The 18,252-nt window shown below is 42.2% G+C and overlaps 1 protein-coding gene across 1 annotated transcript in view; it reads left to right on the forward strand.

Moving 5' to 3' along the window:
* The window catches only part of LOC130121569 (potassium/sodium hyperpolarization-activated cyclic nucleotide-gated channel 1), a 109,069-nt gene that overhangs the window by 29,480 nt on the left and 61,337 nt on the right, over positions 1 to 18,252 (forward strand). Inside the window, 1 exon segment of the mRNA XM_056290417.1 lies at positions 16,488 to 16,649. Coding sequence (XP_056146392.1) covers positions 16,488 to 16,649 — 162 coding nt within the window.

An 18,252-nucleotide genomic window follows, 5' to 3' on the forward strand; every position in this document is an offset into this window, starting at 1 on the left:
TTCCTGGCGTTAGCCGTAATGGGGAAGGGCCATCTTCCTGTTTACATGAGTGCTGCGGGTCACTCTGTACAATCCAGTCAAATCCGTCCTTCCCTCACATGGGCACTAATCTTCCCATACTGCCTTTTCAGCACACCCAATGCAGGCCAAGATGCTGTTCCTTACTCTCACTTTCCCGCTCACCCATGCTATCTGTAACTGCATCTTAGTCTTCTGTTCTGCAACTTCATATTTTTTGTGTTATCAGTCTATCTGTCTAGTTGTATCTATTTAGCTGTCTGTCTGTCTTCGATCTGCGTCCCTGCTCATTAGTACCTTTATACTGAAAAAAAAAATTATATATATAATTAATAAGCAACTGTAGCTGGTTGTATACCAGGGAAGATTTTGCTTGTCTTATGCTGTTGCTTTTTTTTTTTTTGGAAAGCTAAATTAGTGAGCAAATCAATATTTTCTTCAAGTGGAAGCACCACTGGCTTCAGCAGTTAGAAAAAAAAAATATTGCAGCCAGACTAATCTTTCCCTGTGGCTTTGCTTTAGCCTACTGACTTCCACATAAAATATGCCCATTACAAGGGAAGGTTTTTCTTTTTCTTTTTGAGGAGTAGCCATAATGGCAATTATTGGTGTAATTGTGTTTGATTACTTGTTAAAAAGTTAATATCAATTCAGAATATAATTTTAATTACACTAAAGCATACAACAGAAACCATATGATCATATTAGTCCCAAAAAGGACCTTTTACTCGAGCACATTCATGGTCAAATATCACCTGACGGTAGTTTTATAGATAATATAAAGAGACTAGAAATGGGAATCAGCATCCTAATGCTTAGCTGATTGACCAGCTTACAAATCCATGAGTTATCATGTCCTCTCTTCTCCTTTGAATATTTAACATGTGGTAATTTTTGCCTGCTATAATTAGCAATGTTTGATGGGCTCTCAGGCCTCTTTCTGGGTTTTGGTGGTAGGCAGCAGTACCTCGGGTAGATGTACCATGCAATAGGCCGTTGCTTGCCTTCCCTCTTTGCTTTCTCAGTACTTTGTCCTTTTTCCCAGCCCTCAGTGTCGGGTGCTGCTAATTAATATAACCCCCTGGAATAATGTTCTTGTCAAACTCGAGTGCCATGACAGGTTTGCCTTTGTCAGATACACTTTCAAACCTGCCTTGTCACATTGATTTTGTTCTTTCTGAATGCACCACACATAACTGAAATACGAATACTGGATGCATTGAGAGATATTGGTCTTGTCATGTACGTTTTTTGGAGCCAGTGTTGTTATTGTGTTACCATTGCTCAGGTTACATGCACAAATCAATACAGCTTCCAATTCAACCCCATGCTTGTTCACAAATATATTCAGTCCTGGGCTGTTGCTGATCCGCTGGCCCTTGGTAGCACATAGAAGAGACCTTTTGAATTTTGGGAGAATTTGTCTCTAAGCCTGCCCATGCATTAATGTGTTTCTTTATACCACCCCTGAGATGGTGAAACGTTTTGACAGAAAGAAATCAAACAGGATAATTCCAAAATGTTTGGTTTACCAACCCAATGTGTTTATTTGATATATGGTTTGGGGGGGGGGGGTCTGGGTGGTGTGGCAGTCCCCGTGCCTACCAACACGGGGACTTCCTGTATGTGTCCTGGTCGCTGCATTAGCGCCTCCTCTGATCAGTCAGGGCGCCTGTTCGGGGGGGGGGGGCTGGGGGGAATAGGGGGGGCTGGGGGGAATAGCGTGATCCTCCCACGCACTGCGTCCCCCTGGTGAAACTCCTCACTGTCAGGTCAAAAGAAGCGGCTGGCGACTCCACATGTATCAGAGGAAGTATGTTGTAGTCTGCAGCCGTCCTCGGATCAGCAGAGTGGGTGGAGCAGCAACTGGGATGGCTCGGAAGAGTGGGGTAATTGGCCAGATACAATTGGGGAGAAAAAGGGGGGGGGATATGTGGTTTGGGGTGACTCTCTACCCACTTTACAACCCCTATTTGGTGTTTTGTGCAGAACCATGCAGGGAACTTCCTTCAAATATCACACACAATATATGACTTTATGTAAGACTACATTCTATTTTTCCAAGTAGAAGATACGTTTTTTCTCCTAGACATTTTTAATGTAATGGATCTTTAAGATAATTGCCAAACAGTACTTGTTCCTTGTGTCTTCACAATCCACAGTCAAAGTAAGTCCATGCAAAAAACATTGTCAGTGTGACCCTTTGAGCTGCGAGGGCTCCTGCTCCTGGGGACGCTGCTGCTGCTGCTCCTCAGAATGGAAGTGCACAGATTAAGGCAGAACAGACGTGTTGAGGTTATCACGCTCACAAGACCAAAATAGATGCAGAGAGAGTGAGAGAGCGGGCGGCGGAGGGAGAAAAGTGCGCAAGGGAGCAGGGCTTGCAGTCCAGCGTGACGAGTCGAGTGGAATGACGAGCAAATACTTGGGACACAATCACAGAAGGGCAAAACCATAATAGATGGGCAGTTGTGTTACTTCTGAAAGCACACAGCGAGGGAGGTAGAGTGATAAGAGCGTTGACTGATGTGTCTGTCTCCAGTTAAAAAAGACAGATCACCGAAGGGAGGCTCTGATGTTGAGGGCAAAAAAAAAAAAAGAAAGAAAAGGAAAAGGAAAAGAAAAAAGAAAACTCTTTTGTCATGATCGCGTGACTACATTGCCAAAAGTGTGTCTGGGGATTTGTGTAAATTTGTGAAGCCATCCGGCAGCATAGACTCACTTAGAATACAGAGTGATAGCTGATTGGACAATATTAATGAATTCCGTACCACTGCATGGTAAGTCTTTTAATGTAAATTCATAGATTAATATTAACATTTAAAATTATTATTGTACTCCGGTTGGCATAGCGGTCTATTCCGTTGCCTACCAACACAGGGATCGCTGGTTCGAATCCCTGTGTTACCTCTGGCTTGGTTGGGCGTCCCTACAGACACAATTGGCTGTGTCTGCAGGTGGGAAGCCGGATGTGGGTATGTGTCCTGGTCGCTGCACTAGCGCCTCTTCTGGTCAGTCGGGATGCCTGTTCAGGGGGGAAGGGAAACTGGGAGGAATAGCGTGATCCGCCCACGTGCTACGTTGCCCTGGTGAAACTCTCACTGTCAGGTGACAAGAAGCAGCTGGTGACTCCACATGTATTGGAGGAGACATGTGGTAGTCTGCAGCCCTCCCCGGATCGGCAGAGGGGGTGGAACAGCGACCGGGACGGCTTAGAGAGTGGGGTAATTGACCAAGTGCAATTGAGGAGAAAAGGGGAGGGGGGACAAACAGATAATGGAGGGCTCATTTAGAGAAGAGATGTCTAAGAATGTTGTTTACTGGTTCGTACCTTCACCCTGTCAGTAACCCTGCAACTATCTTACTAACTAAATTATCCATTTGATGTCAACTGTGACCAAAACTCCTGACTTTAGTTGCTCATATGCTATGAGTCTGATCAAGGGACAGTCAGATGTTTGTGTGGGATGAGCTCAGAGCTGGCTTTTTTACTGAATTTCTATTTTCTCCATGATGAGAAGTCTGACATGACAAACACATCAGTTGTAGGAGAATGAATTTGCGTGATGTTCTTCACAGTGGAGGCTTTTTGAGATCAGCTATGTGGATGTAAGGTTTTGTTTGGTCTCTTTTGATAAACAGCATCTGGAAGGAGAAATACGTGCAGTGATAAGCTGGAATAGTGATTTCCGCTCTGAAAGTGACACTGCTCTTTATTACTTTAATGGATTAGTCCTTGTTTTCTCTCTGTGTAGAAGTCCCATCGATCGCCACCTGGCTTTTAATTAAGACTCTGGCTATGAATAACTGTGTAGTCTCATTAGCTAAATAGTCTGTTTTTAAACGGAGGATTTAGGGATGCAAGGAAAATTCTTCTACCACCTCTGATGTAGTATCTGGAGGTAGGGCATTACATCTGTTGCACATTTGACAGGACCAGGTCTCTTCTCTTGTCTTCTCTTCTCTTCTCTCATATTCTCTTCTCTTTTGTTCTTTTTTCTCTTCTCTTCTCATCGTCTCTACTCTTCTCTTCTTCTCTCATCTTCTCTTTTTTCTCTTCTCTTGTCTTATCTTCCCTTCTCACCTCTTCTCATCTCATCTCTTCTCTTTTCTTCTCTTCATATATTGGGCTCCTACTGTATACAGTATGTTGCCTGAAGCTTAGAAAATATGTCGGCTCCAATTATAATGTGTTTGTTTGTTGAACTGTATGTTTGTCAACATGACTTATCATCGTGCTTTACGGTCACTTGAAACCTAATATTTCTAATACAATATCTTTATGGGAGGGGGGGGGTGAGTGGCATTGTAAATGTACATCTATATATGCCCTATAAGAATCTATCTTCTTAAACAAATAAAGTCTTCAGTGTGGTTTTTCACAAGTTGAGTCAACTCAACCAGGATTTTATTGACAACCACATATTGGGAGGAGACAAGGAGAAAATAACGAGACAAGCTAAATCCCAGTAAATTCCCATTACATGATAATATGATTTTTTTCTTTTTTAAATCCCAGTTCAACAGAAATTGTGTGATTAAGAAAAAACAAGGAAGATCCAAAAGGAGATTTACAAGATGATGTTAAGCGGGAGAATTCCAGATTTTCCTGGAAGCAGTTTTGTCGTCCTTCAATGTAATAGCCAGTGGTGGATTTAATCCCCTCAAATTAGTCCCTCGCTAATCCTTGCTAACCTTAAACAGAGGTCACTCATTGCCATGTCCAATTTGAAGATGCATAAACGGCGGTTTCTAATTGCGTATCTGAGGCCTTCAGCTTGATGATGAGTAATTCCTCTGCATGCTCTTTTGTCTGCACATCTCTTTCAAAAAGTCAACCTATAGCAGCCTACACATATTCTCCTGACAGTTAGTTATAAGTGGTGTTAAAGTCCAAAAAAGGCCCCAAAAGTTTGGGGAAAAAAAATCTAAATGTGTTAAAGAAGGCTGAATCAGTTTATCTGGACACAACATTTATTGACATATACATTTCATCACTCATCTAAGTGACCTCTTCAGTCTAAACTGACTGCAGGTATCCCCACCCTTATAAATAATACAGTGGCATACCAACCGAAACCAATGATCGGTTTCATATGCAAATACGGGTGTCGCCATTAACTAGAGTTTCAATGGCCATGTGTACTGTTCACAGAGGATTTTGGGAATGTTTGCAATCACAGCATTTTAAGATGGTGACAGATGCACTCTTACCCCCCACCCCACCCCCGGTACATCTGACATCTGTCGCCATCTTACATCTGGGAATAGTACACATAGCCATTGAAGCTCTAGTTCCACGGTGGCTAACCATGTGCCATGGAGAGCCATGTGTATGCAGGTTTCAGGTTTTCATTCCAGCCGGACTCCACACCAGGTGATTTCACTGACGCATTCTTCCTCTTTAGTTGAAGGGTTGCTAATCAGTGAAATCACCTGGTGTGGAGTCCGGCTGGAATGAAAACCTGCACACACATGGCTCTCCATGGCACATGGTTTGCCACCCCTGCTCTAGTTAATGGTCACGCCCATATTTGCATATGAAACCGATCGTTGGTTTCAGTCGTTAAGCCACTGTATTGTTTATAAGGGTGGGGATACCTGCAGTCAGTTTAGACTGAAGCTGTCACTTAGATGAGTAATGCAACATTTCTGCCAATAAACGTTGTGTCCAGATGAACTGATTCAACCTTCTTTGATTTTCTTACCTGGATTATTGAGCATGCATAAAGACATTTCTAAATGTGTCGGTTAATTTCATTCAGATTTATAAACCATATATCATGACTTGAATATCACCATCCTCATCATCTATTGTTGGTTAATCCTCTTTACTCAGCGTTCCAATGTCTCTAAAGCCATTCTTGACATGCATATTTGAAGATATCAGTAAGTAACTTGTTGCACATGACTTACATACTGTATTTCCTAAAGTAGCATCCATGGCCACCTCTGCTGCACTGTGCTGTGCAGTCAAGTGGATGTGGGAATGCCAAGAGTGCAGGGCTGGCAGGGGATGACCAGCATGTAAAACCTTGTGCCACGATCACATCGCATCTTGGCTGTTAGACGCTACTGTATTAGAGGATCATTCTGACCTATGGCGTCACCGCTCATATTTAGGTTTGATGCACTTAATTCTAAGCCTATATTGCACCGATGCCAGTCGAGCACATTGGCGGCTCTTGACTTTTCGTCAATGTGACCTACCGTCCACTGTCATGCTGTTTATGAGAGCTTAGTGGCGCATAACAAAAATGTTGTCAGTCGCCTTCAGTAGACTCAGGGTTACACAACTGATTTTTTTTTGTGCGTAATTTTGTATGTGGAAAATGTAATGCCTCTGCTCACCACTGTTTTTGAAACCTAAAAGCAGACCGTCGTCTTTATCCCAAGGACATTCTCAACATTTGTCCAGAGTACCCTTACTGTGGCCTCTCTTTTCCTCCTTTTTTCCATCTTCACCCCCAGATTATTTCTTCTTTTCTGCATCTCATGAGAGTTTTGTGCCAAATTAATCAGTTAATTATGACAGGAAAAAAATAAGACACTATGACTTTTTTCTATTACAACAAATGGAGTTAAATTACTGACAATATATTTTCATTATATTTCATAAGCATTGTATTTTTTTTCTCTCTCTACAATATGGCTCCAAAAAAATATTGCTTTAGAGTTGACATTGCAATATAGATGTGTGCAATAGGCACATTACAAAGGATGCAATGTGAGGCAAATTAGGCCAATTGTGATGTTAGGCGAACACTCTTATTGCTTGAGAGAAAACAGAATCTACCAAGAGCCACATTTTTATGACAACTCTTGAAGAAAAATATTATAGCCCATCTGAAAAATAATATACTTTAGTCTGATTTAATGACTTCTTGGACATTTGCCTTGTTGCCCCTTTAAAATCACCTTAATCATTGCTAGAATGATACATTCTTTGCAAATGGATCTTTGAAATTTAAAGCTGCACATATCTGGGGAAATTATGCAGCCTTTTTATTCTTCAATTCATTGGCGGCAGTGGCCCAGTGGTTAGCACTGTTGCCTCACAGCAGAAAGGTCCTGGGTTTGAACCCCAGGCTGTCCCAGGTCCTTTCTGTGTGGAGTTTGCATGTTCTCCCCATGACTGAGTGAGTTTCCTCCGGGTGCTCCGGTTTCCTCCCACCATCAAAAAGACATGCATGTTAGGGTTAATACTCCTGCCTGTGTCCCTGACGAAGGCAATGGAAAGAAGAACTGGAGTTGGTCCCCGGGCGCTGCAGCTGCCCACTGCTCCTATACAATAGGATGGGTTACATGCAGAGAACAGCTTCATTGTAAGAACACAATTCGTTGTAAGAATACAATGTCAAATAAAGTGGCTTTCATTTAATTTAAAATTGCAACACATATTGCAAAAAAAAACAAAACAAAAATATTGCATTGCTGATCCCCCCCCCCCAAAAAAAAATTGTTCAGCCATAGACCGTGAAATACATGTTAGACAGACTTTTGACTTTCTCATATGATCTTTAATGCGTGGACAGGTCCCAGCTTGTAGGTACACAATGTGTCCCATTCAAAATCTGTGTTCAATACATGGCTTAGACAACAAGTGAGCCCCGGTGGATTTAAGTATGGGTGACATGGGCAGCCGCATGGGGCGTCATCTTGCTGGGGGTGGCACGGGGCGCCTGCACAAAGGAAAAAAAATTAATATGTCATGTAAACAACGAGCTGCAACCTAATTTTCGCCAAACCAAGCCATCCTCCAGGTTGGAAAAATATCATTGGTCTCTACATACAGATGGCTGTGTGACAAGTGCGCAGGGACCATCTAAAAAGTGCAACACCGAAAAGAGTTACCACAAACATTTTTAACAACTTCACTCTTATACAGTGTAGTGTCCCCAAAATAACATCACATATAAATGATCTCCTTTTTACTACAACACTTAGGGGAAAATTGGCTTTTTTTATTTTTTAACTACTTTATTAATCCTCATGTGGCAATTCTTCCTCTGCATTTAACCCATCCTAGCTGTGTAGCTATGAGCAGTGGGCAGCCACCGTGCAGCACCCGGGGACCACCTCCAGTTCATCTTGACATGCCTCAGTCAGGGGCACAGACAGGAGCATTAACCCTTCTGCATAGTTTTGGGGAATTTTTATTGAGAAAGATGTTCAATAACTTCACTCTTACATAGCGTAGTACAATTAAATTTGGTTCAACCACCAGGAGTCTCCTGTTGGTTATACCACAGCACCTAGTTTGGATAAAAAGGCTTTCGCATAATTTTCATATTCCCATTAAAATTCCCCAAAAATTATGCAAAAGCGTATTTTTTCCCAAATTGTTTTAATTCAAATAAATAAATAAATAAATAAATAAATAAATAAATAAATAAATAAATACAGTTAGTGCAGAATTGTGCTTTTTTTGTTGTTGGCATGGGTGGATAGACACAATTTTTGTTGGTGTTTGTGTGTGGGGGTCGCCCAGGGCGCCATACAAGCTAGTAACGCCACTGTGCCTGAGACTAGTGTGTCTTTAAGTCAGGGCGAGGTGTACCCTACACTATATGATCTTGAGATCTGACAGCAATAATAATAATAAAAATAACTCAAAATACACTGATACACTAAAAGTCCATATATGGGGACCAGCTGCAGCACTTCTGCTTGTTAGTTTTCCTAGCTGGTGCACTGGCCAGTGTTTTAATTAGCCTCACTTTCCACAGCCTCTTTCCCTGCTCCCCATGAGTCAGCACATACGATTACAAGATCACAGAGGCTTTCGAGCAAGGTGAAATAGTCCCTGGGAACACATAACTAGACAAGACCACTTTGCAACCCTCACAGACATAACCTAACCTTAGACTCTATCAACAACTAAGGGCTACATAGCTCTATTGCTCACTTTCTCTTTCCTCCATCCTTGTTTGTTCTGTTGTTTTTTTCACTTTTGTATTGGTTGATGAAAGGAAGTGGCTTGGTGTGAAACATTAGCAATTCAAATAGGGCCAAAGTGCTACTTCCTGTTTTTCAGTCTTATTCCAATCCTCCAGGAAAAAATGAGTCTTTATTACACGAGCTGTCTTTCTTTCTCACTTTGCATATCTTGTTCAATCTCTTATCTTTATTCTTCATATTTCCTCATTATGTATCTCTCTTTGCATGCTGTCCTTCGAGTAAGAAATCAAATTCAAAGACACACAAGCATATGGGCAAGCAAACACACACACAAACACATGCGCGCGCACACAAACACACACACACACACACAAACACACAATTCTGCTAATTTAAGAATAAAGATGTTGGCAGCAGAAAAAAAAAGTGCTTGGCGTTTTGAGACAGCCATCCTGTAAGCTAGTGGCTAATTTTAGCTTTCCAGGGCAGTGCGCGGTATCTCCCTTTGGATGAGTTAAGCCATAGAGAGATCTGAACACCAGCACAGCAGCGCCGTTCTCTCGTCTGCTCAATGTGTGGCCATTGTCCTTTGTGGAGAAAGGTTACTGGACGGATACAGGTGGATTCAAAGAGCTCCCTGAACACCTGGGATGCAGTGGCTTTCATTTGGCATGATTTGCCAAAGCTGAGTAAACCTAGTCAGTATCGGTCCAGACTGTGTTTTATCAGTGCAACAATTCCCATAATTTCCCCGTTTGTGCTCTCTTTATCTTGGATGGTTGTACTGTATTTTATCACATAGCCTTTGCAGTGTCTTGATGCATGCTCAATAATCCAGATAAGAAAATAAAAGAAGGTTGAATCAGTTCATCTGGATACAACGTTTATTGACAGATACATTTTGCAACTGAGTGACAAAACGTATCTGTCAATAAACGTATCCAGATGAACTGATTCAATTTTCTTTAATAGCATTTGCAGGTTTGGTAATATATATATATATATACACTACCGTTCAAAAGTTTGGGATCACCCAAACAATTTTGTGTTTTCCATGAAAAGTCACACTTATTCACCACCATATGTTGTGAAATGAATAGAAAATAGAGTCAAGACATTGACAAGGTTAGAAATAATGATTTGTATTTGAAATAAGATTTTTTTTACATCAAACTTTGCTTTCGTCAAAGAATCCTCCATTTGCAGCAATTACAGCATTGCAGACCTTTGGCATTCTAGCTGTTAATTTGTTGAGGTAATCTGGAGAAATTGCACCCCACGCTTCCAGAAGCAGCTCCCACAAGTTGGATTGGTTGGATGGGCACTTCTTTGAGCAGATTGAGTTTCCGGAGCATCACATTTGTGGGGTCAATTAAACGCTCAAAATGGCCAGAAAAAGAGAACTTTCATCTGAAACTCGACAGTCTATTCTTGTTCTTAGAAATGAAGGCTATTCCATGCGAGAAATTGCTAAGAAATTGAAGATTTCCTACACCGGTGTGTACTACTCCCTTCAGAGGACAGCACAAAGCGGCTCTAACAAGAGTAGAAAAAGAAGTGGGAGGCCGCGTTGCACAACTGAGCAAGAAGATAAGTACATTAGAGTCTCTAGTTTGAGAAACAGACGCCTCACAGGTCCCCAACTGGCATCTTCATTAAATAGTACCTGTTAGAGCCTGTTTGTGCTGTCCTCTGAAGGGAGTAGTACACACCGGTGTAGGAAATCTTCAATTTCTTAGCAATTTCTCGCATGGAATAGCCTTCATTTCTAAGAACAAGAATAGACTGTCGAGTTTCAGATGAAAGTTCTCTTTTTCTGGCCATTTTGAGCGTTTAATTGACCCCACAAATGTGATGCTCCAGAAACTCAATCTGCTCAAAGAAGTGCCCATCCAACCAATCCAACTTGTGGGAGCTGCTTCTGGAAGCGTGGGGTGCAATTTCTCCAGATTACCTCAACAAATTAACAGCTAGAATGCCAAAGGTCTGCAATGCTGTAATTGCTGCAAATGGAGGATTCTTTAACGAAAGCAAAGTTTGATGTAAAAAAAATCTTATTTCAAATAAAAATCATTATTTCTAACCTTGTCAATGTCTTGACTCTATTTTCTATTCATTTCACAACATATGGTGGTGAATAAGTGTGACTTTTCATGGAAAACACGAAATTGTTTGGGTGATCCCAAACTTTTGAACGGTAGTGTACATACACGGATACAGGAAAAAAGATTTTAATGGATAGCAGGTATTTGTGTTGATATTCCGCTCCTCATTAGTCGAGCACTCAACACCACTGACGGTTTCGGAAAAAAACGCTATATATATTTGTGGTTATCCTAATGTCACAAACCGGCTCAGTGAATGTGACAAAGTAGGGAGGTCACACATGGTCTGGATAATTTACAAGATTTATTAGAGGGGAAGAATAGTGCATGTCCATCAGTCAGTCTGTGTGTCTGCAATTGTTGGGTGTGTGGAAATGAATGATGCAAAGGTGTGAGTGGGTGTGGATACAGCACAAAATGGAGCCCAACGGCGGTCAGGAAGGCCAGGGGAAGAGAGCTTGAGGCAAGCCTGCAGGGCCCTTATAAAGCCTCCTAAGCTCAGCCAGCTCAGGTGTGCTGCATGAGAGCAGGATGACAGCTCCGCCCAGCAATTACCTGCACAGAAAGAACAGCAGCAAGCAGAGCAGCAAAACCATCCCAATAAGGCCAACCCACGAGGCCATCAGACTAATACCATGTCCATAGACCAGAAGACAGGAGATTGTCCTGGTATTTTTTTCCGATGTTTTGTCCAATATTTTTTCTGTTTCCGATCTGGGGAGAGGGCGGCGCAAATTCACGTTTGCGGCGGCCTCACCCAGTACCGTCCATGCAGTGTCTTTGTCCACATCTGCATCTAAGTTTTGTCTTCGTTTGATGGCCGGGAGAGCTGGCGCTGGATCGGCTGGGAGAGCTTGGTCTGCTGCGTCCTGCGGGCCCAGGGACCACGGCCCTGCCTGGAGCTGTGCCCGAAGAGGAAAAACCGAAGGCGGCCTGACAGGACGCGGAAGCGGGGCAGGCTAAGCTAACTGCTAGCCCATGCAGACCGGCAGCTCTGACTTTCATCCTGGCTGGCGTCCGTTCCCTTAGACAGTGATTTTTTTTTTTTGTTTAGTGTTAGTTTGGATATGTGTGTTCTTGTAGTTCTTGGATATGTGTTTTTGTCTTTGTGTTGCACTGCTGTGGGCAGGGGGAAATTATATTTTGTTTGGTTTCATTTCGTCGTGTTTGTCGAAATGGCAAAGTGTTTGTGATTCCTGATTTCTGATTGGAAATGAATAGAGAAAAATTGAGAAAAGTGCTCCGGGATTCTTAGGGAAGGGAACAAAATATAAGCACATCAACAAATGCTGATTGTCAGTGGGAAAAACGATTAACTTGTTTATGTGTACAGAAAATAGAAAATTGATGTTATTAAATACAAAAAAAAATCTAATCTCAACCCCTTTAATTGTTCCTACATCAGCATGTCTTTTCTCACTGCATGTCTTTATTTTTATCTCTCTCTGCCTGTCTTTGCTGAATGCACACACAGGCACACATACACGCACACCCACACACACACACACAGAAACATGCACTTTCCTCAGACCATCTGGCTTTTTCCCCTCTTTCTGCTTAGACAGCATCTCAAAGACACAGCAACGTCTTCCCAGATAATTCTCATCATTGTTGTGCTTTCTTCCCCTCTTTATTTGTTTTCAACGTTCTCTGCAGCTATCATCACACTGTATTTATCACTTTTATAATGTCACCCATCATAGATGTCAACCATCCCGCATCTACGCTGGCTACCCCGCATCTGTTTTATTTTACCGCATTACTGCAGTGGCCACAAGCAACAATTTTGACTTTTAACGTTATTTCCTCCAATCTAACTAAAGTTTAATGTTTCTCAAACTACCATCAATTGTACCTTTGGACAGCTTCAGAGAGAATAGTTGATTTTGGTGGGAGTCTTCGAATGTTGGATTTGGACACACTTTCATTAATAAGGGTGCTACAGTGCAGCATAACAAAGCTGTCATGCAGCAGGAAGTGGAATACTAACATGGTTGCATCCATATAGTTATGCTCATAACAACATGATGTAGCTGTGTTTATCTAACATGACTCAATGCTGTCATAAGAACACTTCAAAAAACATGTGATGACTGCCCTTATAGTGTGTTTACTGGGTGTATGACAAGTCACTGTGAAACTCTATGTTTGTTTATTTCTCTCTTAACCTGGGAAATAATTTGATGTTCTTTTTTCAAAATTATAATTGGAAATATTAGTCCTACATGAGCAACATACTTATCCTCATGCCGCGTGGAAAAGTTTTCCCTCATCAACTCTTAACTAAATTTTAAATGGACAAGTATGCCTATAGACAGGCAAAGCTGTATTGAAAAAGGGAAGAAAATAGTGCTTTAGCACCTCTGAGCATGCTCAGTAATCCAGGTAAGAAAATCAAAGAAAGTTGAATCAGTTCATCTGGATACAATGTTTATTGACAGATACAGTTCACCACTCATCTAAGTTACATCTTCAATCTAATCTGACTGCAGGTGTTCCACCCTTATAAACAATACAGTGGCATAACAACCGAAACCAACGATTGGTTTCATATGCAAATATGTGTGTGACCATTAACTAGAGTTATAATGGCCATGTGTACTATTCACAGAGGGTTTGGGAATGTTTGCAATCACAGCATTGTAAGATGGTGACAAATGCATAACGACCGAAACCAAAGACCTAACCCAACCGAAGAGGCCATCTATGTTAAGAGGAAACGACCATCCCTGAATTGTGTATGTGTGTGTGTGTGGGGGGGGGGTGGGTAAGAGTACATCTGTCGCCATATTACAATGCCGTGATTGCAAACATTCCCAAATCCTCTGTGAATAGTACACATGTCCATTGAAACTCTAGTTAATGGTCACACCTATATTTTCATATGAAACTGATCGTTGGTTTCGGTTGTTATGCCACTGTATTGTTTATAAGGGTGGGGATACCTGCAGTCAGTTTAGACTGAAGATGTCACTTAGATGAGTGATGAAACGTTTCTGTCAATAAACTTTGTGTCCAGATGAACTATTCAACCGTCTTTAAAGGTGTTCAACACATTATTAACATATTACTGGTGGGGATACACGTTTATAGAGAGTTTCCAATGACAGTAAACATGTAACACATGGCTATGGAATATCAATAGCTGATGTTGTATTTTTTTCTATAAATACAAACCCTGTGTGTCATGCAATTTGAGAGTCTACCAAAAGCCACTTTAAAGAACAACACTGTAATCAGTACCCACATTTTATATTTCTTAGATAGTACTCAATTGTGTCAGTACACCACTGTTGTGCAGTTGTACTTGTGTCTTAAGAATGTTGCTATAATGGCATGATCTTTCATTCATATCACCTTCTTGAATATCTGTGAGGTGTTCAATACCTGTTGGACCAGATTCCTTCTTGTTGCAGAACAATTAGGAGAATTATAAGTACAGTATCGATTCAGTTGCTTACATTATAGTTAACCTTTAGTCCTAGTCAAACTGCTTCACTTTTAGCAGCGGGATAGAAATCAATAGAGAAATCTCTCTCTCTCTCTCTCTCTCTCAAAAAAATCTCTAACTGTGAATTTTGTTGAGCATAAAATTAACTACTTAAGCCGTCAGGATGGTGTGCTCCACCACACCATAAGGACTTATTAAAATGCCATTAAATTCACACACTATTACCATCGGTACTTTATGGGGGAAGGAATTCCATCACCCCAAAAGCAGATCATTTCCTGAAACTCTCGGAGTCTGTCATCTGGGAATGAGAAAGGTGGGCCTCAACTAAAGGCTGAGCTTTCAGCAACATGGTCAATAGGGCAGGTTTATCAGGCAAAACCGACTAATGACCGACGATATTTTTCCAGATTCTATTTTTTGTCGCAGGAATGAGTTTCAGCCTGAAAAGGATAATGAAACAACCAACCGAGAAATAAGTAATCGGTTTGTCATGCAAATGGAAGGCCCTTTAATTATAAGGTGTAGCAGGCCAAGCGTGAGCTGACTCTCGTCTGGAGCGATTGTCAGTGAAACTTCTTCTTGCAGACGTGCTCGCTCAGCCTGCTGATGACCTTCTATTCTGGAAACCTCCTTCTCTGATGAAAGGGCCCTACCGGCAGTAGCACTCGTCTTGGCTGGTTTGCACGTAGAGACTCATGCCGGCTGCACTGCCCTGTTCATTAGATATTCCCCTGGACACCTCTTCCTCTGGGGATGAACCAACCATTCTGTGTTAGCTTTGTGTTTTACTTCTACCAGCCAGTTTGTTTTGGATAGAGGCCATGCTGAATTATGAATAGCTCAGCATCTGTGAGTGAACGCACATACACACACACACACACACAAATTCATTGTCTGGCATCAGACCCCTTTCCCTGGTGGCCAAACGGGCACACCATGTCCTTGAACTTAAAGGTGATTTTGTTGTTGACAAAAACTGTGGTCCAGACATTATTTTAGTAAGTATGTCACGTATTGTTTTCCCATAGCCACAGGGACAGGCGCAAGTCCATGAATACTGGGATGACATCCAGCGCTTTACCTGTTCCCCCATCCATAGGGTTAGTGGTTGTGTCAGGAAAGGGCATCCAACGACAAATTCTTATGCGGATTAACAAAACCATAACGGATCAGTCAAGGCTCCATACCAGATCGGTCAAGGCCTAGGTTAACAGCGGCTGCCATTAGTGCTGTGCCCTCACAGGGTACCAATGGAAACTGTCAAATTCACTGTGGCGAGCCCTGAGAAACAGGGAATAACAAGGTCAATTTGTAGGAGAAAACTAGGGAAGTTAGGCTCCACGACTTAGCACACCCAATCAGCTGCACGTGGCAGTCTGTGCCCTATGTATGCACCGCCATACATATTTTGGGCAGCACGGTGGCCTAGTGGTTAGCGCTGTCACCTCACAGCAAGAAGGTCCTGGGTTCGAACCCTGAGGTTGTCCAACCTTGGGGTCGTCCTCTGTGGGGAGTTGCATGTTCTCCCCATGTCTGCGGTGGATTTTCTGCGGGTGCTCCGGTTTCCTCCCACCATCAAAAAGTGTTAGGTTTTATACTCCTGTCTGTGCCCCTGACCAAAGCATGGCAATATGAGCTGGAGTTGGTCCCGGGCGCTGCACGGCGGCTGCCCAGGGCTCCTAGCTACACAGCTAGGGTGGATTAAATGCAGAGCATGAATTTCCCCATGGGGATACTAAAGTATATCTAAATAAAAAAGAAAATAATAAGCTGAAAGAAGTCACCCATTGTTTTCCTAAACAATCTTGATATACTGGTCTTAGCCAGCCAGACACTAATGACTATGGGTTCGTGTCACCTGTAATGAGTTTGCTGGTTACTTCTTGACATTGCTAGTGCATTTAAAACATGGTTTATGCCATCTGCCTTGTAAGTGATGGGTCAAGATGACTTAACTCATCTCTTTCTCTCATTTTCTCCCTCTTTCTTTTCCTTTCTCTTTTTGACAGATCTTCCACATGACCTATGACCTGGCAAGTGCTGTGGTAAGAATATTTAATTTGATAGGGATGATGCTGCTTCTCTGTCACTGGGATGGCTGTCTCCAGTTTCTGGTGCCTCTTCTCCAAGATTTCCCCCCTGACTGCTGGGTCTCCCTAAATGGGATGGTTGTAAGTATGACTGTTTTCTCTTTTGTTTGTTATTTTGGTACATTTGGCATGTACTATTGGTGGGGGTCACTGAACACAACATTCTGCAAAACCTTTTAGACATGTCAAAAGATGAGATCTGGACTTGGTGAGCAGTTGTGTTTCAGCCATGTGTGCCCATTCAGGGGTTTAGTGTGACTGCACTGTTGAGATGTACTTATGTTAAACTATTTCAAAGTGGACAGTTATTATAAACTTTCTCAAAATTCTGAGCAGCTCTGACAACTCCTGTCCTGTAGTTCTAAGACAAAACTGAAAAGACCGCAACCTCTCCAAAGATGACTGTCTCCCAATTTTTTTTTTTTCCCCTTTTTCTCCCCGGTTGTATCTCGCTAATTACCCTACTGTTCCGAGCCTCCCGGCCGCTGCTCCACCCCCTCTGCCGATCCGGGGAGGGCTGCAGACTACCACATGCCTCCTCCGACACATGTGGAGTCGCCAGCCGCTTCTTTCCACCTGACAGTGAGGAGTTTTGCCAGGGGGACGTAGCATGTGGGAGTATTATGCTATTTCCCCCAGTTCCCCTTGCCCCTGAAAAGGCACCCTGACCGACCAGAGGAGGCGCTAGTGCAGGACACATACCCACATCTGGTTTCCCACCCGCAGACACGGCCACTTGTATCTGTAGGGATGCCTGATCAAGCCAGAGGTAACAAGGGGATTCAATCCAGCGATCCCAGTGCTGGCAGGCAACAGAATAGACCGCTACGCTACCCGGACGATTTGTCTTCCAAATTTTGACAAACTCAAAAAGATGAATAAAACTAATGGAGAGCAACCGGTGTCTTAAATTCATAATGTATTACTCGTATTAGTTAACAAGAAAGAGACAACTGTCCACTCTTTGACTTGCTAGGAATGCAAAATTAATTCACATTCATTGTGAATTAACCCACGCCTTAAAGAACAGTGCTATACAGATGAGCTTGACTTCAAAATGGTTACGAAAGTAGCACAATGATTTCCCCCAACATATGTTTTAAAACACATGTACAAAAAGACAACATATTTTATTGAAATATTCATTAAACTGGTGTTATTAAATGTTTAATGAAATATAGTGTTGGGAAAACCATGGCAAGCACCTTGGGAGCTGAGTCCTGAAGCAAATAATAAGAAATACATAAGGTCTTACTGTGTGCGTTTTGGGGACATTGATTTGGTGTGTGTGTGCGTGTGTATGTGTTTGTGTGTGTGTGTGTGCGTGTGTGTGTGTGTGTGTGGAGGGGTGGATCTCCTGTATATATGCTTGTTCCTTAATATCTAAAAATAACTCACAAAAGTATAATGAGGAATGATGATTTTGCCAAGCCTGGCTGCAGTGGGCAGTACAGTAGAATTTGTAGTCAATGTTTATAAGTATTGTCACCATTAAAATATTCCACATAGTGCTAAAATGGATTTACCACAGGTATTAGCACTGGTTTTATGCCAGATGTTTTTTTTTTTTATATACAAGATTTAAATGGGCGTTCAGGTGGCATGGTGGTCTACTCCGCTGCCTACCAACACGGGGATTGCCAGTTTGAATCCCCATGTTACCTCTGGCTTGGTTAGGCATCCC

This window comes from Lampris incognitus, chromosome 12 (assembly GCF_029633865.1).
Source record: "Lampris incognitus isolate fLamInc1 chromosome 12, fLamInc1.hap2, whole genome shotgun sequence".
Classification (NCBI taxonomy): domain Eukaryota; kingdom Metazoa; phylum Chordata; class Actinopteri; order Lampriformes; family Lampridae; genus Lampris; species Lampris incognitus.